The sequence below is a fragment of the Drosophila simulans genome, chromosome X (assembly GCF_016746395.2).
Source record: "Drosophila simulans strain w501 chromosome X, Prin_Dsim_3.1, whole genome shotgun sequence".
Taxonomy (NCBI): Eukaryota; Metazoa; Arthropoda; class Insecta; order Diptera; family Drosophilidae; genus Drosophila; species Drosophila simulans.
Window position 1 is genome coordinate 1268568 of NC_052525.2, and position 16869 is coordinate 1285436.

Below are 16869 nucleotides of genomic sequence, written 5' to 3' on the forward strand. Positions count from 1 at the left end.
CCTATGATCTTTAACCCATGTAGCACCACGAGCAAGAGCAGATGTTGGCAGGAGCAGCCGCTACAGCCGGAGCTGAGTGTGAAGGTGACATTCCCGAGCTGCACGAACTGCGTGGACTCGAGTGCACCACAGCCCTCAGCGGGAGCACCGACAAGATAATCACCACCACAATCACCACGGTGACCAAGGTAATTTCGGCGGATGGCAAGGAAATAGTAACCGAGCAAAAGACGGTGACAACCACAGACAGCTCGGAGCCCGACAGCGAAAAGGTAGTGGTGACCACAACGCGCACTACCAGCGAGAGCGAACGAGACCAGCTGCTGCCCAAAGAGGTGGCGCTGCTGCGCGGCCTGTACCGCGCCAGCACCCCAGGCAGCGAGGACGACGAGGACCTGCTACTAGGATCGCCGCGCAGTGCCACCAGCTACGAGCTGCAACACTCTAGCTCCGGTGTGAGCAAGCGCTCCGATCTGGATGCTGACGGCGACGAGAGCCAGGATGACATTCCTCCTCAGTATGGCAGCGAGGAGCACTCAACGGCACGATCGATTCTTCTGCCTCGCACAGCCGACCCAATGGCCACCTCCTTCTACGGCGCCCTGCCGGACAGTTTCGACGTTGTGATGAAATCCAGCACCGAACCAATCCCGATCCAGGGCGCACCGTCCGGCGATAGCCAGTCGTCGGAGAGTGTGGAGAGCAGTAGCCAGACCTGGGCAGGACACAAGTTCCTCGACCAGGCAGACAAGGACTTCCAGCGAGCACTTGAGGAGCACGTACAGGCGCGCGGCGCCGAGGTCATGTCTTCCGTCACCGCCAAGTACTCGTACTCGCCCTCGAAGGCCGAGGAAATGGAACAGATCGTGAGCGGCACTGCGGAACGGCAGCGCTTCCCGCTCAGCGATGTCCAGCGAGCCCGTGTGGGGGAGAGTGGCTTTGCCACAGTTGGCAGTGTCGCCTCCCAGCAGCAGCAGCAGGAGAAAGGAGAGGAAGTGGAACAAGACGTCCCTACCACAACTGCAGCAACAGCAAGCACCACAGCCACAGCGAGTTCCACTGGAGCTCTGCCCAAGGACCGCCTCGAGGAGTGGGGCAAGCCCCTAGGCCTGCCATCACCAGCACCACTGCCTGTAGAGGGCGGTGCTGACATTCGCACCACTCCCAAGAAGGAACGCCGCCTGGTGGCCACCAAGACGCGACTGAACAACGAGAAGAACCTGCGCAGGCGCAGCGAATCGCCCAACAAGGCCGGCAAAAAGCCAGCGCCCGTCTACGTGGACCTCACATACGTGCCGCACAACGGCAACTCCTACTACGCCCACGTGGACTTCTTTAAGCGTGTGCGAGCCCGCTACTACGTCTTCTCCGGCACGGAACCCAGTCGCCAAGTGTATGATGCGCTGCTCGAGGCCAAACAGACATGGGAGGACAAGGAGTTGGGTGAGTAGATGCTTGTTATGTCGCTCCTGCAATGAGTTCATTTTCCAAATCTCCGACTTGCAGAGGTCACCATTATACCTACGTACGACACTGATGTGCTAGGTTATTGGGTGGCTGAAAACGAGGAGCTGCTAGCCAAGCACCGCATCGACCTCTCGCCCTCCGCGTCTCGTTGCACCATCAACCTGCAGGACCACGAGACCTCCTGCTCGGCCTACCGCCTGGAGTTCTAGGCCACGGGCTTGTTTATTGCATTCGACGATGACTAAGCCAACCCACAACGCACCCAGCCATAGACGCAGACGAGCCGAGCACTGCCAGAGAATTAGGTCCATGTACGGACTACAAAGTGCATGGACTCGAGCTCTGACACGACAAGAACCAGGACTAGGACTAGGACCAGCACAACGACGACCACAGCAAGAGGAGAAGGATTGGGATGGGGATCCGAATGGGAATGACAGTTCAGACAATTCAATTGGCCAAGTTTCGTGAGCAGGAGCCGCAGGAAACGGAAATGAGCCGCACGTTGGCTGATATGGCGGAGTTTGGGTCACGCGAATGACTCCATTTTGTTTACCAATGCCGCCTATTGAGCTTTCGACGACTTGTTTCGGCCGACCAAAAGCTACGTAATTAATTGATATTAAGTTTTAAAAATTAATTACCAAAAGATGCATTGCAACCGATCCTCAGTGGTTTAGTCGAGGAGAAGCCATTTATGTCGCTTTCATTGCATAACGTCAAGCTACCTTGCCTAGTAATCCAAAGATCAAAATAGTTTTCAAAACCGCATAGCTAAAATATACAAAGGAGAAACGAAAGGAGAAAAGAAGGCGAGAAAATACTAAGAAAAGACACACTCTATACATATATAGAGTACTTAATATTCATGTTTAATATATGTATTAGTCGAAACTTTTACGAACCCTCTCGTATGGTCTCCCCATACCAAAGGTATTCGAATTTTAAAGCGAGCATTAGCTAATTGAACGTGTATAACCCGTAAAGTCAGAGCTCTTTAGCCGTAGGATAATAAGCGATCATAATACAGAACGAAGATCGGAGACGGATTCACTACCCGCCCTTCGGACTTAACTGAATCAAACGTTAGGGCTAACAAGTGATTGCAACAAAGATTCTTTTTTCGATTTACCCCTTACCGAAGCAAATACAGTATCCGAGAGTCGGGATTCAGGATTCGATAACCTCAATATTTAAGTAATTCCAGATCCAATCGTTTTCGTAGTCCGTTCTCACCGTTTAGTTTCGTATGTTTTTCTTTGCATTTCGTTTCGTTGTTTCAGCAGGCAGCCGCAGAAAGACTTATAATCCAACTTGCTATAGCGACCGATATACGTACACCTCCACTCCCACATAGGAGACTTAAGGAAGATGAGAAGCGAACTGACACTGGGATTTGGGGATTGGGAACTGGAGTGGCGAGGTGATGCAGTTAGGAAACGAAGGGTCCTAAAGCATCCTAACGCCATTGCCGGAGGATCAGGGAAGCAAGAAGGTGATCAAAGTATTGGATGAAGACGATGACGAGGACGGTAGAGTCAATGCTGATGTTACTATGTAAGGATCTGAGTGATCTAAATGGGCTTAGGAATAGGACTAGAACTGGGCTTGTGATGGGGCGGGAGTCTTGGGTTGGGTGGGTTGGGTTCCGGGTTGGGGTTGGGGTCGAATAGAATGGAATGGGATTTAATGGATGGGTGAGGGGACAGTGAAACAGCTATTGTGAGATTAAAACGAGAATGAGCAGAGAGTCATAACTATATACTCGTACGATACGATAAATATGAAGTACACAAAGTGAATGAAGGTTATTTTTCTATATTTTTTTTACTTTTCATAGTCATAGAATAACAAATTTGCAACAAACAAACAAGGAAGACAAATATGCAGCAAGACGCGAACCAGGCACACAGGCAATTTTAATCAATGTAACCAGTAACCAGTTACCAGTATCGAAGAAACAAACGAAACAAGCAATTCGAGGCCACAGCAAAACAGTCCAAAAGAGCCAGTTACAATTATAAATTAAAGACTCGAGTGGTCGGATGCCCCACTCGAGACAGACTTTTTAGGCTACGCGTATATTTTTTAGTTGCTTTTTATATACAACAGCAACAGATCTGGGAGGAGCTGCGGCCGATCAACTTTCAGTATGCAACATGCCACATGCAACATGCCACATGCCACATGCAACATGCAACAGGCAGACCGCAGCAGACAACAGTCAACTGGCAACCGTCCAGTCTACACCGTTTGATAGCAACCAGCGAAATTTAAGCAAAATTATACACACGTAGGGCTAAGAGGGGCGGTGCGGGTCGGTGCGGGCGTGCGACTAGGGCGGATCACGATCCCCATTAGCGCTCCCGTCCGACCAGCACTCGACTTTCGATTATTGGGTAGCATTGCAGTCTCCGCTCCGAGGATTTTAAATTTATAACCGAGAAAAACGAAACACGAAGTTTATTAAACATTAATTACTTTCCAAATTCGTGCGCTTAGCGAGCAAAACCAAAACCAAAAACAAACCGAAGAAGGTTAAGATAAAGAATACTCACACATGAACTATATACACTATATATGAATATATATATACACATATATATATATATGTACTTGAGCGTATTGATGTTGCTTAACAAGAAAAACCAAAAAAAAAAAAAAAAAACTCTTCTCCCAGCCAGAAGACATTTTTTGCCTTTCACGAAACGAATTTCCCCTAAGATACGAAAATATGAAAACTTGTTACCTTTGCCCCCGTTTGTTTGCGACATGAGTTTCGTTGAAATCAGGTCAGATCAGATCAGATCGACTATACATACACTATACACTACACACTACAAACCACACACCACACACCACACACTGCACACTAACATATATTGTACCCAACACATGAAGCCACGCACACGTATCCATTGCCTTATATCCAGAGAACAGATATCTGCATCATACCTTATATTAGTCTAAGAATCAAGTACGATATGTATGACCTATGAGAGTTTGTTTGTTGAATTTGCTTTTACTTTTTAGCAGCTTCGATTTAAATCAAATATACATACTAAATGCACACACCCCCGCACACACACACTGCTCGCGTAGGTGGTGTGCTCGTGGTGTGGTGTGTGTGGGCCCGTGTGTGCTCTATATAATCATTAGTACAGCAAGTGCATGCAGAAAGTAAGATTGTTACAAACAAGAGCCCAGCCGAGGTATCGCTTACTGGCGGATGAAGTAGTCACATGGCTAGGCCCGACCAGGGAAGGAGTAGGAGTCGGTACGTAGGGATGAGCGAGCCAGCACAAAGATCTGAAAATGGGCAGAGGTTACCGCGAAGGAATATATATGTATTACATTTTATGAAACGTCAAGCTTATCTCAAGAACTATTTCCAAAACAAAATCTGAAATTATAATAAACGTATTTATGTGAAGCCCGGGTGTGTATTTCGTTTCCCGCCGTCTTGGGTCCCCAGGCTACCGCAATGCCAGGTGAGTTACCAGAGCACCTGCTGGTGCCCAGTGACCCAGTGGTCTTCGTTTTCGTCTCCACTTCGTTCTCGGCCGGTTTGAGGAGCGAACCCACCTTGGATTGCTTGATTGATGATGGGCTGACACCTTACTAATGGCTTAATTGATCATGATGGATGGCCACTTGGAGAGTCCTTTCGGCAGGACCGCGTCAACGCGCAGTCGTCTGAGGTCGGTAGGGTTGGTTGGTTGGTTTCTCATAGGAAATACGTAAGTGCCTGTCCTTTTACATGGGTGTTCCTATCCAATGCGAGTTTCCGAATCCTGTATTCTAATCCCCACCATTAGGGTCCCATTGAGCACTAGATAGCCGATACAGAAAAGTTCCATCCCCGTGATAAGCTGAATCAAGGTACGGGTGGGGGAAGAGGCACTCGATTAGTGATAAGGTAATCTAATTGATGTCGCTTCCTCCCCACATAGCTAAACCTGGTCGCGCGGCAGATAGTGGATGGAATTCGGCATGGACACGCTGAGAGCTCTGGAGCCGTTGCACCGCGTCTGCCAGGTGTGCAACCTGTGGCCCTGGCGCCTCGCCCCCCCGCCTGACCCGGAGGGCATCCTGCTCCGGCGATCGCGCTGGCTGGAGCTGTACGGCTGGACCGTGCTGATGGCGGCCACCAGCTTCACCGCCTACGGCCTCTTCCAGGAGAGCAGCGTAGAAGAGAAAAAGGACTCGGAGTCCACCATCTCGAGCATAGGTCACACGGTTGACTTCATTCAGCTGGTGGGCATGCGGGTGGCTCATCTGGCTGCCTTGCTGGAGGCCCTGTGGCAGCGGCAGGCGCAGCGAGGCTTCTTTGCGGAGCTAGGCGAGATTGATCGCCTGCTGTCCAAGGCGTTGAGGGTGGATGTGGAGGCTATGCGCCTCCAGATGCGTCGCCAAACGTCGCGCCGAGCTGTGTGGATTCTGTGGGGCTATGCGGTTAGCCAACTCCTTATCCTGGGCGCCAAGCTGCTCTCCCGCGGCGACAGATTCCCGATCTACTGGATCAGCTACTTGCTCCCACTGCTCGTGTGCGGATTGCGTTACTTTCAGATCTTCAACGCCACTCAGCTCGTGCGCCAGCGCCTGGATGTGCTCCTAGTGGCCTTGCAGCAGCTTCAGCTGCACCAGAAAGGACCCGCAGTGGATACTGTCCTGGAGGCGCAGGAGGATCTGGAACAAGCGGCAATGGATAGACTGATCGCTGTCAGACTCGTCTACCAACGGGTGTGGGCCCTAGTGGCCTTGCTAAACCGCTGCTACGGGCTGTCCATGTTGATGCAGGTGGGCAACGACTTCCTGGCCATCACCTCCAACTGCTACTGGATGTTCCTCAACTTCCGCCAGTCGGCGGCCTCGCCCTTCGACATCCTTCAGATAGTGGCCAGTGGCGTATGGTCTGCCCCCCACTTGGGCAATGTGCTTGTCCTCTCGCTGCTTTGCGACCGAACGGCCCAATGCGTGAGTAAACTGGACTAATTGTCCCGCCCACATGAATCTATTAAAGATGGTTTATTTGCTTTCCAGGCGACTCGTCTGGCCCTGTGCCTGCACCAGGTGAGCGTGGATCTAAGGAATGAGAGCCATAACGCTCTGGTAGGTATACCTGTGCGCTAGAACAACCATTGATAATCCACGTCCCGCTCCAGATAACCCAGTTCTCGCTGCAGCTCCTCCACCAGCGGCTCCACTTTAGCGCCGCTGGCTTCTTCAACGTGGACTGCACCCTTCTCTACACGGTGAGTGGAAATTTCGAATGGAATCCGGATAACAGTTCGCACATTACAGATCGTGGGAGCCACTACCACGTACTTGATAATCCTGATTCAGTTTCACATGAGCGAATCCACCATTGGCGGTGGATCCAACGGACAGTAGCAACCAATCAGCAGGAGTGACCTGTTGCCACATGTTGACACAAATATTAAATAATGGCTTTAACGTTTTATTGGTCCATAATTTAAAATAAAATAGCACCATCGGTCATCGGCGGATAGGCCAGTGCCATATTTTCCTGTCCTAGGCACCAGGCGATCAGAAGCCTTAGCCAGTGCCAGCTGGCAGATCGAAATAAGCTGAAACAGCTGTTGTTTTTTCATGATGGCTGCCGCATACGTTTCCCCTATCAATTTTCGACCAATAGGAAGCCAGTTGATGGAATAAAACCGTTAGTTGAGCTTAGAAGTAAACAGAAACAGCTGTTGTCTTTCATGATGGTCTTCCAGTCACCATTAGAACAATGAATACTTTGCTCCCTACTGAAATTTCCGTTCGCCTGGTGCCCAGCTTTGTTAAAACAGCACAAATTAGTCGCTGTTTGTTCGACGGCTCAAATATTCCGCAGTAACACCCTAAAATTCTCTTCATTAGGCACCAGGCAAACAGAAACAGTAGCCAGTGCCATCTGGCAGATCAAAATAAGCAGAAACAGCTGTTGTTTTTTTCATGATGGCTGCCACGTACGTTTTTCCAGTCTCCTTTCGAACAACAGGAACCGAGTTCGATCAAGGTAAACCGTTAGTTTGGAATAACCTCAAGCTAGAGAAGAGCAAACACATTGATTGCTTGTGCGTGTCACGAATTAAGCACGAAAGGCACGACGTTAAAGCAAATTCCCATGCAGTTTATTCTACCGTGCTAAAAACAATTAATCACGCTCCCATCTCAAACCAATCCAAGATCAAACCAATCAGCTGATAATTTTACACCCATAGAATTAAAAGGATGGGCAACAATGGTTTTATTTTCTAAGTCAGGTCGATGAATTGGTCAGGGTGTTGCTAAGGATTATGGATGTGGTTTGGATGGCATTGTTAAGAAAATGGAAACGGCAAGGACAATGGACGGGACAGTCAGAACCACGACTGCCCCGAAGGAGCAGGAAGGGACGGGACAACGCAAACGAGCAGACAGACCGGGATACCTGGACGCGGACTGAGTCTAGTTGGAGTGTGGCATCGAGCAGCAGCGGAAGTCCCTGCGGTACACCTCTTGGGCGGGCCGGAACGTGCGCCAGCAGTTGGGCGCGCAGCAGATGATCTTGGCCAGGTATTTCTTGAACTCGTCGTAGGTGGGGTAAACGAATTGCTCGCAGTGGCGCTTATGGTGGTGTCTGCATTCAGTATCCACTATCCAGTCGCGGCCCATAAGCGTCTCCTCCTGAGGCTTTCGTTGTCGGTGTCCAGCAGCCCCACTGAAGCGGGGCTTAGACTTAAGGGTGATGGCGTCCCTGGGGAACAGTTAATGTAAACGATGTGCAAACCCCCAAGAATGGAACCTACTCTAGGCCTGCTGCAATCAAGCGCTGCACGCCGGGACTGTGGATTACTCGGGCAAAGTGGTGGCACCGGTTAGACCTGTCCAGGGTGCACAGGTACCAAGTGGGCATCAGGGCGAAATGCACCTCGGCTAAGATGCGCTCGGCGCATTCGCCGCGCTCAAGCCAGTTGTGCTCCAGCCAGAGCACCACGGAAAGGAATATCTGCCGGGGGTTATCGTTTGAATTATGAGGAGAATGCTGCAGTGACCACACGGAAACGATTTGACGATCTCACCTCGATCTCCGAGTTGACGCTGAGGTAACAGTTTCGCAAGATGTACGTGAGCTCGTGCTCGGTGAAGTCCAGGAAGAATGGTGAGCTGACAATGCAGAGGAAGACGCGCGAGATGCGGGTGAGCATGAGTTCGCACAGAATGCGGGCTTGCGGGTGACAACGGACCTCCAGGTAGGCCTTGAATGCGGTGTCCTCGTTAAAGAACTCCATCTTCACCAGCGACGACCTCAGCTGGCGCAGAAGCTGCGGTATTTGCAGCACTTCCTCCGCCATGACGCGGGCGAACAGCTCCCGCTCCGCACCCGCATCCGGGCCAAGCTGATCTAGCTGCGGCAGCTGCTCCATAAAGTGGCGTGCCGCGTAGATCTTGGCGTAGTTCTGCAGCACGCCCTTAAATAAGCGATACCGCTCATTGCCGACAAATATGCCGGCCTCAGTCAGCGTCTGCTCCCGCAGCACGTGCAGCAGCTGTTCAGAAACGCGCTCGATGGCCGAGTGCGGCTGCAGGAGCGAATGATTGTCACCGCTGCCGAGCAGCTCCATCACGATCTGATTGGACTCGCCTTCGCCCTCTGCGCCGTCGCCGAGGCGCGTGAGCAGGCTGGCAATCTGCTGACGGCGGCTGGCCAGAGCCTTCAGCTTGGCTGCATCTCCCTCGATTGGCAATCCCTTGACGGCGTTGGCTGACGTCGAGGGAGTGGGACCTGCATAAGTATCGGACTGTTCGTTGTCGCCCTGGGCGCCACTCTCGAGGACCTCTGGCGCCGGTTCCGGTTTCAGCTCCAGGTCCTGCTTTTTGTCTTTCAGCTGATCCTGTTGGTCCTTCGGATCCTGCGACTGCGGTTCTGTCTGCACTTGCGGGTGCGGAAGCCCTCGCGATCGGAGCAGCGACGAGACGGTGGCCACCGACAGGAATACCTCTATCGTGCCCTTCTCATGAGTCTGGGTGCCCATCTGGCCCTTCTGCTCATCGGAGACTGGACGTCGGGACAGCCGCTTCATGGTTGCATGGAGGAGGGGTTGAAACTTGCACGGATTGAACGCGAATAAAATAGATACTGAAATTTTGATTGGGAGTGGGTTTCGGAGAAGCTGTTAGGAGACTGTTGTATGCTACGTGTGACAACTTTGTGACTGATTCGGACCCCGGATCGCAGATGACACTCGGTTTTAAAAGCCAGGCCTACTAGACGTGGCCCTAGGACACCCAGAAGCTATCAAAGATCTTTCAGCCTTGCAGGTATACCGTCTCGTGTTTACTGCACTAATTTATGTGTGTACATACATACCAAGTGTCTAACTAAGGATAAGAGCGACGATCTATCTATCTCGTCGCCCGGCTATCTAACGTGGGCGCGCAGGGCGACTGTACTGGGAATTTCAACCTGGTTAACCTGCAGCAGCTGCACAAGGTTGCGCAGGAAGTCATGCGACACCTTCAGCTCGTCGTCGGCCTCCAAGCGGTCAAAGAGATCCAACGCCGCCTCGTAGTCGTTGCTCCGGCAGAACTGGGCCAACAGGAGGTCGTAGATCTTCTGCTCGTCGATGGTCCGCTGGACACCCCTCACTCCGCGCGCCAGCCGTAGGAGCGTCCGCACAGCGCCCTCCTGTCCCAAGTGCTCGCAGTTCTTCATGAGGAGCTCGTGGTTGATGCGGAACTCTGGGTTGATGATCAGCCGGCGCAACTGTGTCTCCTTTCCGGATTCGGCCAGGGCGAGCAGCAGGGCGCTGTTCATGTTGGCCGCTCCGTGGACGCGACTCACCGTCGCGGTAACCGCCGCCAGGTGCTGCTGCGCGGACTCGGCCGTGACGCCGGGAAAGCGGGCCAGCTCCTGCTCGTCCCCGTTCCCCAGCCGCACCAGCAGGGACAAGAGCTCGAACTGCAGAGGCGTGTGCTTGTGAGTGTTAGCCAGTCGCTGAAACTCGGCCACCGCAGCGTCCAAGTCGCCCTTCAGGAGCCACTCGCGCACCACTGGTCCCAGTAGGGCATTGTGCGATTGGCAGTAGCCCAGACCCCTGAGGAAGTCCAACCACTCGCGGGTCTGGTTAAGTTGCTTGGAGCTCTCGCCACCTGCATGTGAAGAGGCGGCCAGCTGACCCACGTTGGTCAGCAATTGCCATACGTTCTTCATCACATAGTCGCCACCGACGACCTTATGCTGCTCCGCGCGACGTTGAAGCAGCTGCTTTGCGGCCTCCAGCTGCTGGCCTTGGACCAAGAGGGCGGCGTAGTCGATCACCTTGTGCTCGTCAATCTGAAAGGCTGAAGAGAAAACGGTATGCAGATTAATGCAGTCCACATCTAGTAGTAAGTTTTAGGTACCTGGATATGTGCTGCTCAGTCGCTCCAAGCTCTCCTGGGCGCGCGGCAAGTCTCGCAACTTGATGTGTAAGTCCAAGATGGAGGCCATCATTCCTGCGCTCTCCTGAACCTTCAGAACCTGGCACTTGGCCAACAGCTGCTGGGCGCGCTCCAAGCGTCCGCTGCGCACCGAGAGCTGCAGCAAGCGACGCAGCACGCCTCGCGGGTTCAGCTGCTTGGACTCCAGCTCGACTAGGTGGCACTCGAGCTCGTCTATGCTCATGTCGCGCGGGTGCTTTATGAAGCCTCCGTGGAGCGAGACCGTGTCAGCTGGCAGGGCGAGTTGTGGGTTTTTCATCTTCTGCAGCGTTTTGGCCAGATCCTGGATGAGGTCGGCGTCATCAGTGGCGTGACGGAGCACGGAGAGTAGAGCTTCGGAGGCAGCAGGTGAGATTTGAAGCTCTAGCCGTCTTAGTTCGTGCAGAAAACGTCGCAACGAGGTGGCATCCTGGCGCAGACGCGTCTGAGGTCCAGTCATTTGCAGCAGCAAGGAGCCCACAAAATCTTCTTCCCGTTTGAGTGCCTTCTGCTGCAGGGCCTGGATCACTTTTGCAAATACCTCGAAACGCTTCGTGGCACGGGCATTGACCGCCAGCGAAGAAAGTGGCTGGAGCAGCGTGGCCAGGTCCAAGCGTGTCGGATACCGATCAAGCAAGTCCAGCACCTCGGACATCTGATGCTGCTGCAGCAAGTGACTCACAACCGGGCACAGGGTCTGCGAAGGCTTCACCCCCGCCGATTCAAGTGCCTTCACGGCCTCCAAGGGCTGCGCCAGGGTTTGGCGCAGGTGGGGAAACAGGTAGTGCCGCAACGTTTCCTCGTCGCACTCAACGCGCAGGCGCCGCATTTCAGCCACTAGGCGCAGCATGCCGCTTTCGCCCTCCCGCCGGTAATGGTGCAAGATCAGGGGCCAGAAGTAGTGCGGACGCAGTTCCTCGCCGGCTGCAGATAGCACTTCCAGGCAGCGGAGCGCGGATGACGGCAGACGGCGAAGGGCCAACTCAGCCACCAAATGCAGGGCGCGGACGTTCTGGTTCCGCTGCACCAGTTGACCGGCGAACTGTATTGTTTGGTCCAACGGAACATGGGCGCGGAAGAACTCCTGCAGCAGAAGTGCACCGTACCCATCCACGTTCTGATTCTGCAACTCGAACTTCGGAGCGGGCAAAGCACCTACGAGCTGGATAACGACTTCGGTGCGTCCTTGGTGCACCAGCTGAATGCACAGGCTCTTGATAGCTGGCGGCAGGTCGATACCTGTTAGAAACTCGCGGGGCAGATCCTTGACAAGCAGTTGGATTAGATCCGTGTCGACATCCTTGCTGGCGAGCAGTCCCCGCAGCATCTGGAGCAGCTGAGGGGCGGTGAATCCGTGCTCCGCCTGCAGCAGCTCCTTGGCCTGTGCCACCTGACTGTTTTCCACCAGAGCCTCGAACCAAAGGGCCTGGGTGCTGCTGCCGGGTTGTATTCCTGCGGCCCGCATGCTGGCTAGGACGGACTCCGCCCCGGGCAGATCACCGCTGCGGGCGTTGCCCAAAAGCAGGGCGTGAAAGTTGTGCTCCGTAAGGGCGAGGCTGCGCTCGCGCATATCGGATAAAATCTCGGTGGCCATGCGCATGTTTCCGGCGGCGCCGGCCACGTCCAAAAGAGCGCCGTACAAGGTGGAATCGGCTGCACCATGGTAGACGGCGATCTCCGCCAAGAACGAGCGATAGTCCGGCAGAGCCAAGCGGTTCTGGCGCAGGACCTGCAGCTTCGTGTGGTAATGTGCCAGCGTGGGCTGGCCCAACTTGATCAGTTGAGCCCAGAGTCCCTTGAAGAGCTGAAGCCGCTCTTGGCTGCTCTGAGCAGGAAGCAGTTCGGGCACACAGGACCCTAAGAGGAAGTGCAACTCTTCGATGCCGACTTCTAGCGGCGACACCGACTCCTGCAGTAGCTCCAGCAGGCGCTGGCAGTGCTCAAAGTTGATCAGATCGTGCTGCCGGTAGTACGCCTCCAGCTGGGTCCACGCATCCGCCACGCTAGCTTTCGGTTTTTCAGAGAAGGAGGCGGGGCGCCGGCTTCTTCGCTCCGCCGCACTGAGGACGCCACCCGTTCCCAGCGATCGCATCTGCAGCGGCAATAACGGCACCGCTGGCGTCGCAGGCTTCGTTGCATAACGGAATGCAAGGCTGGCGGAGGAAGCGCTGCCTCCTGGCAGCTGGCCCAGGCGCTGCCTGCACATCCACACGCTCTGCAACAGTCGTGCTCGCTGCATTTCGCCCAAGTTAATTTATACTTCCCCAAAATTACGAGATTTTACTTTCACAGTTTCGCGGCGAGCAACAAAAGAAAACAACACGCGCCGGCAATCAGCTGTGCCTTCCAGTCGAAAGATATCGAAAACAGTGCTACCCATCTGTGTACGTATACCCGCTACTAAGAGTTTCTTCGTTTCCGTTGAAGATTTTGAATTTAGGTTAAAGTTAAGTTATGATCCCAATAAGAGGAAATACCATGGGGACATGTACTATTTTATAATCGCTATTTATTTACTTAATCGATTCAACGGATCTGGGAGCGCGACCCTACAGCGAGGATCTGGCCAAGCGGCGTCGCTGCGCAGCCAGCGGAGTGCCCTCCTCGCGCAACTCGGCCAAGAGGGAGTCCTGCCAGGGACGAAACAAGAGGCGCTTCGTCGCCAACAGGGAGGCGAAAGGCAAACGCAAGTATTGGTCGACGCGGTGCCAAAACTCCTGCGGCTCTCGCACCACACTGGCCACAAGGCCACACTGAAGGGCAGTGCTGGAGCTAGCTTGATCGCCCAGACGAAGCAGCCAGTGGACGTGTGGCACAGTCCAGCCGGGACCCACCTTGGTGCAGGGATCCAGGTGCGAGAAAGCGGGCACAAAGGCAGATGACTCAGTTGCGAAGACCAGATCGCACAGGCTGCACACGCTCAGGCCCAGACCGACGCACTGCCTCTCCACAAAGGCCACTAGGAGTTTACGTTGCACAAGCAGCTTCTTAGCCAGCGAGCGCATCACAAAGTTGGCCGCCTTCTCGTGGATATACTGCTCCTCGGCATCACCACTGCCCACAGCTTCCTCCTGGGCAGCGGTACGCCTACTCCTCTTCTGCACACCCTGTTTGAGGGCCAGCGGTTCCGTCTCACCGCCACATGCTGCAGAAAACTCGCCCGAGAGCACGACCACCTTAACGGCGGCGTCTGCACTCGCCAGGTCCAGGGCGCGCATCAGCTCGTACAGGGTTCGGCGTTGCCAGTGCCGCTGGAAGCGTATGTGGAGCAGCCCACAACGCTGTTCGACGAACAGCTCCCTGAAGTGCTTGCAGCTCTCGTCTGTGGCCATTGCTGGAGACTGCGCGATAGAGACTGTGGCCAAGTGATAGAAGACAAGAGCCATAAGCATCTGCGCTTATCACGCGGTCAAAGTGCAGGCTTCTTTTCTCCGCGCAACTGCGCTCATCCGCATCTCGAAATTACCTTCTATTCACGCATCTCTCGAGCTCAATTGGGGGCGCCATTCCAACCGTTTGCTTTCATTGGTGTGTATGCTAAATATATGCTATCTTTGTGTTCATCTTTCTGTCCAGGCTGGGCCATCAGATGGCTTATCAATGTTTCTCTCCATCTGCTAGCTGCGCAATATAACTCTTTCAGCCTAAGATTGTGGGGCTTCAAACTCTTGAAGTCGAGGGGACTTTAATATATATGTATATACGTAGGTCTAATGCTTAAAATATACAAGTGCCTCTTAGACACACCCTTCGGAATAAATAACTAATGGGCTACAATCAGTGCTCGTCCAGGTGTGAGAACTTTTTGCGCAGTTTTTCGCGCCTCTCCTTCTTCACATGACGCCAGGGCTTGGCCGCCGGATCATTGCCGGCTACTAGGGACCCGTCGTTGGCCAGGCGCACGTTAGGGAAGTTTGTGCGTCCTTTGACGTGGGCGTGCGTGGGCTTGTCGGAGAAGAACTGGTTGTCTAGCTCCTTGGACGTGCTTTTGTTGATCTGCGGAAAAGGCGATCAGTAAGCAAAGGAATCACTTCTAGTTCAGAGGGCAAATCTCACCCGCATGGCTCGCTGCTGCTGGCCTGGCAGCTGTGATTCCTCGATGACCTTGCGCTGGCGTTCGGGAAAGGTGTGATACTCGGTCTGCGGCACCGAGGGCGGGCTCATGGCGTAGAGCAGTCTACCATTGACGTAGTCTTTAAGCACATACCTGGCGGATCGCGCCTGATCTGGCTGCCCGTTGGAGGTCATAAAACCGCGATTGTCTGGAAAAGAGCGAGAAAGAGTGCGTTGTGAAATACTGAAATGCTTACGCAAAGTATTGGCACTCACATCCATAAGCCAGCAGCAGCTCCTCCGAATGCGGTGGCCTTTCCATGTCCTCGCCTTCCAGCGGCTTGGCTATCACAATACCGTATTTGTCTTCAAGGACGTGGCGCGGAATGCGCTCGCACAGCAAGTTGACGGCGGGAACGTGATCGCGCATTTGGTCAATGGGCAGGATGCCGTTGAGCAACATGTCCGCCTTGGTCAACACAAAGCTCGGCATCACCAGACCGGGGCAGTCGCAGAGCAGTATGTCCTTGTCCAGGAAAAGCGTCTGGAAGCGTTTAGTTTTGCCCGGCGTGGCCGAAACGGAAACCTTCTTCACTGTCATCAGCGAGTTGATAGTGCTACTTTTGCCAACGTTTGGGTAGCCGACCATTCCGACGGTTACGTGCTGCTCTGTGTGCCGCGGACCGGTGTAGATGTTTCGCAGGAACTCAATGAGCTCCAGGCGGGACAGCAGTCGAGGACTGTTCTTGTCCCCGGGCAATCGTGGCAGCTCATCGCTTTGAGTCTCGGGAATCATCTTATATTTCTTCTCGATAACGTTCAAAGCGTCCTCCACGCTATCCAACGAATGTTTAATCTCCTCAACTGCACTGCGCAGCTGTTGCACCTCGGGAAAGGAATCCAGGCCCTTCTCCTCCGCCTCCCGCTTCAACTCCTCCTCTACCAGCGTGGCCGAGTAGAAGGCCGTGCGAATACCCTCGCTGTCAAAGTACTCCGCCCAATGGCGACGCTGTTCCTCAGTGAGCAGGTCCGACTTGTTTACCAGGATCATGTTCATCTTGCTAGGTTCCACCTCCTTTACGTAGCGCTCAAGGTCGGCGCTGCGGAATAGCAGCGGATTGCGAGCGTCTACGATCTGCACAACGACGTCAGAGCGCTCCACTACGCGCCAGAGCTGGCGCCAGAACTCCAGGTTCTTCTCGTACGGAGTCATCAAGATCTCTTCGTCCTCCTGCAACAGCGCCAGGTCGCGGCGCCAGTCGAGGAATGCCTCGTTCTCGGCTCGCACCAGCTCCTCGGCACTCGTCTCCTTGCTCCACTTGGGCCGCCGCGGGATCTTGAGCTGGTCACGGTGCTCGTCGTGCTTCTGGTGCATGCGCTGCTCCTGCGTCTTGCTCAGCAGTCCAACGCGCTGCTTGGGGTTCACGAACGTAATGTTTAGCTTCTCGGCCTGGAACTCAGTGCCGGCCAGCTCGGCCGTGCGCAGGAAGGCCTGGAACGACGACTCCTCGGTGACAGAGGACAGGTTGAGGCGGCCCCAGTCGTAGCCATCCTGCAGCTCGGTGGTGTGCAGCTGGTAAGGATCAAAACCGTGTTGGCAGGGTAAGATCGAATACATATGTATGTATTTCCTACGAGTGCTCTTACCATCGTGTCGTTGTCCACCTTGCGGCGCTGAGTGTGTCCGAAACGATCCTTGATCAACTGGCGGCCCAGGTTGGAGGCGCCGCCCTTGTTCTTTTTGCCCATGGCGCAGTCACTATATTCGCAAATCGACAGGAGAAATATTTATTTAGATTGTCAAAAACACGTGCAATGTTTGCCCCAAATGCTATCGAGGCCTACGTGCAATCGATATGGCGAGATTTGATTTCTATCGTCAATCGATATTTACAGGTC

General features: G+C 53.8%; 6 protein-coding genes across 9 annotated transcripts in view; 2 read left to right on the top strand and 4 right to left on the bottom strand.

Moving 5' to 3' along the window:
* Nucleotides 1-4900, top strand: part of LOC6724865 (microtubule-associated protein futsch) — a 54933-nt gene extending 50033 nt beyond the window's left edge. For all 4 annotated transcript variants that reach the window (XM_039297137.1, XM_039297135.2, XM_039297138.2 and 1 more), the window contains 2 exons: nt 24-1443; nt 1507-4900. In XM_039297137.1, coding sequence (XP_039153071.1) covers nt 24-1443; nt 1507-1676 — 1590 coding nt within the window. In that variant the 3' untranslated portion in view covers nt 1677-4900. The remainder of the gene's footprint in view (nt 1-23; nt 1444-1506) is intronic.
* A 145-nt stretch (nt 4901-5045) lies between these two features.
* LOC6724866 (putative gustatory receptor 2a) lies at nt 5046-7602 on the top strand. The gene is made up of 4 exons (XM_039297186.2): nt 5046-6444; nt 6511-6579; nt 6633-6722; nt 6772-7602. Exons 1-4 carry the CDS (start codon nt 5449-5451, stop codon nt 6859-6861), a joined length of 1245 nt encoding a protein of 414 aa, XP_039153120.1. The 5' UTR covers nt 5046-5448; the 3' UTR covers nt 6862-7602.
* Nucleotides 7603-7680: 78 nt separating this feature from the next.
* Nucleotides 7681-9690, bottom strand: LOC27206893. The gene is made up of 3 exons (XM_016182673.2): nt 8538-9690; nt 8265-8464; nt 7681-8212 (listed from the first exon to the last, which is right to left on the bottom strand). The coding sequence occupies exons 1-3, from the start codon at nt 9537-9539 to the stop codon at nt 7924-7926; spliced, it is 1491 nt and encodes a 496-aa protein (XP_016037659.1). The 5' UTR covers nt 9540-9690; the 3' UTR covers nt 7681-7923.
* Nucleotides 9691-9768: 78 nt separating this feature from the next.
* LOC6724867 (leucine-rich PPR motif-containing protein, mitochondrial) lies at nt 9769-13281 on the bottom strand. The gene is made up of 2 exons (XM_016173144.3): nt 10861-13281; nt 9769-10800 (listed from the first exon to the last, which is right to left on the bottom strand). The coding sequence occupies exons 1-2, from the start codon at nt 13154-13156 to the stop codon at nt 9878-9880; spliced, it is 3219 nt and encodes a 1072-aa protein (XP_016037660.1). The 5' UTR covers nt 13157-13281; the 3' UTR covers nt 9769-9877.
* Nucleotides 13282-13406: 125 nt separating this feature from the next.
* On the bottom strand, nt 13407-14440 carry LOC6724868 (chromodomain Y-like protein 2). Its single transcript, XM_002105871.4, has one exon. The coding sequence runs from the start codon at nt 14307-14309 to the stop codon at nt 13467-13469; it is 843 nt and encodes a 280-aa protein (XP_002105907.2). The 5' UTR covers nt 14310-14440; the 3' UTR covers nt 13407-13466.
* A 127-nt stretch (nt 14441-14567) lies between these two features.
* LOC27208331 (large subunit GTPase 1 homolog) lies at nt 14568-16836 on the bottom strand. Its single transcript, XM_016183925.2, has 4 exons — nt 16618-16836; nt 15247-16543; nt 14974-15179; nt 14568-14913 (listed from the first exon to the last, which is right to left on the bottom strand). Exons 1-4 carry the CDS (start codon nt 16717-16719, stop codon nt 14695-14697), a joined length of 1824 nt encoding a protein of 607 aa, XP_016037661.1. The 5' UTR covers nt 16720-16836; the 3' UTR covers nt 14568-14694.
* Nucleotides 16837-16869: the final 33 nt, after the last annotated feature.

Coding starts and splice junctions, on each gene's coding strand:
- LOC6724866 (XM_039297186.2), top strand. CDS start 5,449: ATGGAATTCGGCATGGACACGCTGAGAGCTCTGGAGCCGTTGCACCGC. Junction 6,580..6,632: donor ATGAGAGCCATAACGCTCTG/GTAGGTATACCT, acceptor GTCCCGCTCCAG/ATAACCCAGTTCTCGCTGCA. Junction 6,723..6,771: donor ACTGCACCCTTCTCTACACG/GTGAGTGGAAAT, acceptor CGCACATTACAG/ATCGTGGGAGCCACTACCAC.
- LOC27206893 (XM_016182673.2), bottom strand. CDS start 9,539: ATGAAGCGGCTGTCCCGACGTCCAGTCTCCGATGAGCAGAAGGGCCAG. Junction 8,465..8,537: donor GCGTCAACTCGGAGATCGAG/GTGAGATCGTCA, acceptor AACCCCCGGCAG/ATATTCCTTTCCGTGGTGCT. Junction 8,213..8,264: donor TTGATTGCAGCAGGCCTAGA/GTAGGTTCCATT, acceptor ACTGTTCCCCAG/GGACGCCATCACCCTTAAGT.
- LOC6724867 (XM_016173144.3), bottom strand. CDS start 13,156: ATGCAGCGAGCACGACTGTTGCAGAGCGTGTGGATGTGCAGGCAGCGC. Junction 10,801..10,860: donor ACTGAGCAGCACATATCCAG/GTACCTAAAACT, acceptor TTTTCTCTTCAG/CCTTTCAGATTGACGAGCAC.
- LOC6724868 (XM_002105871.4), bottom strand. CDS start 14,309: ATGCTTATGGCTCTTGTCTTCTATCACTTGGCCACAGTCTCTATCGCG.
- LOC27208331 (XM_016183925.2), bottom strand. CDS start 16,719: ATGGGCAAAAAGAACAAGGGCGGCGCCTCCAACCTGGGCCGCCAGTTG. Junction 16,544..16,617: donor AGGTGGACAACGACACGATG/GTAAGAGCACTC, acceptor GATCCTTACCAG/CTGCACACCACCGAGCTGCA. Junction 15,180..15,246: donor GCTGCTGCTGGCTTATGGAT/GTGAGTGCCAAT, acceptor GCTCTTTTCCAG/ACAATCGCGGTTTTATGACC.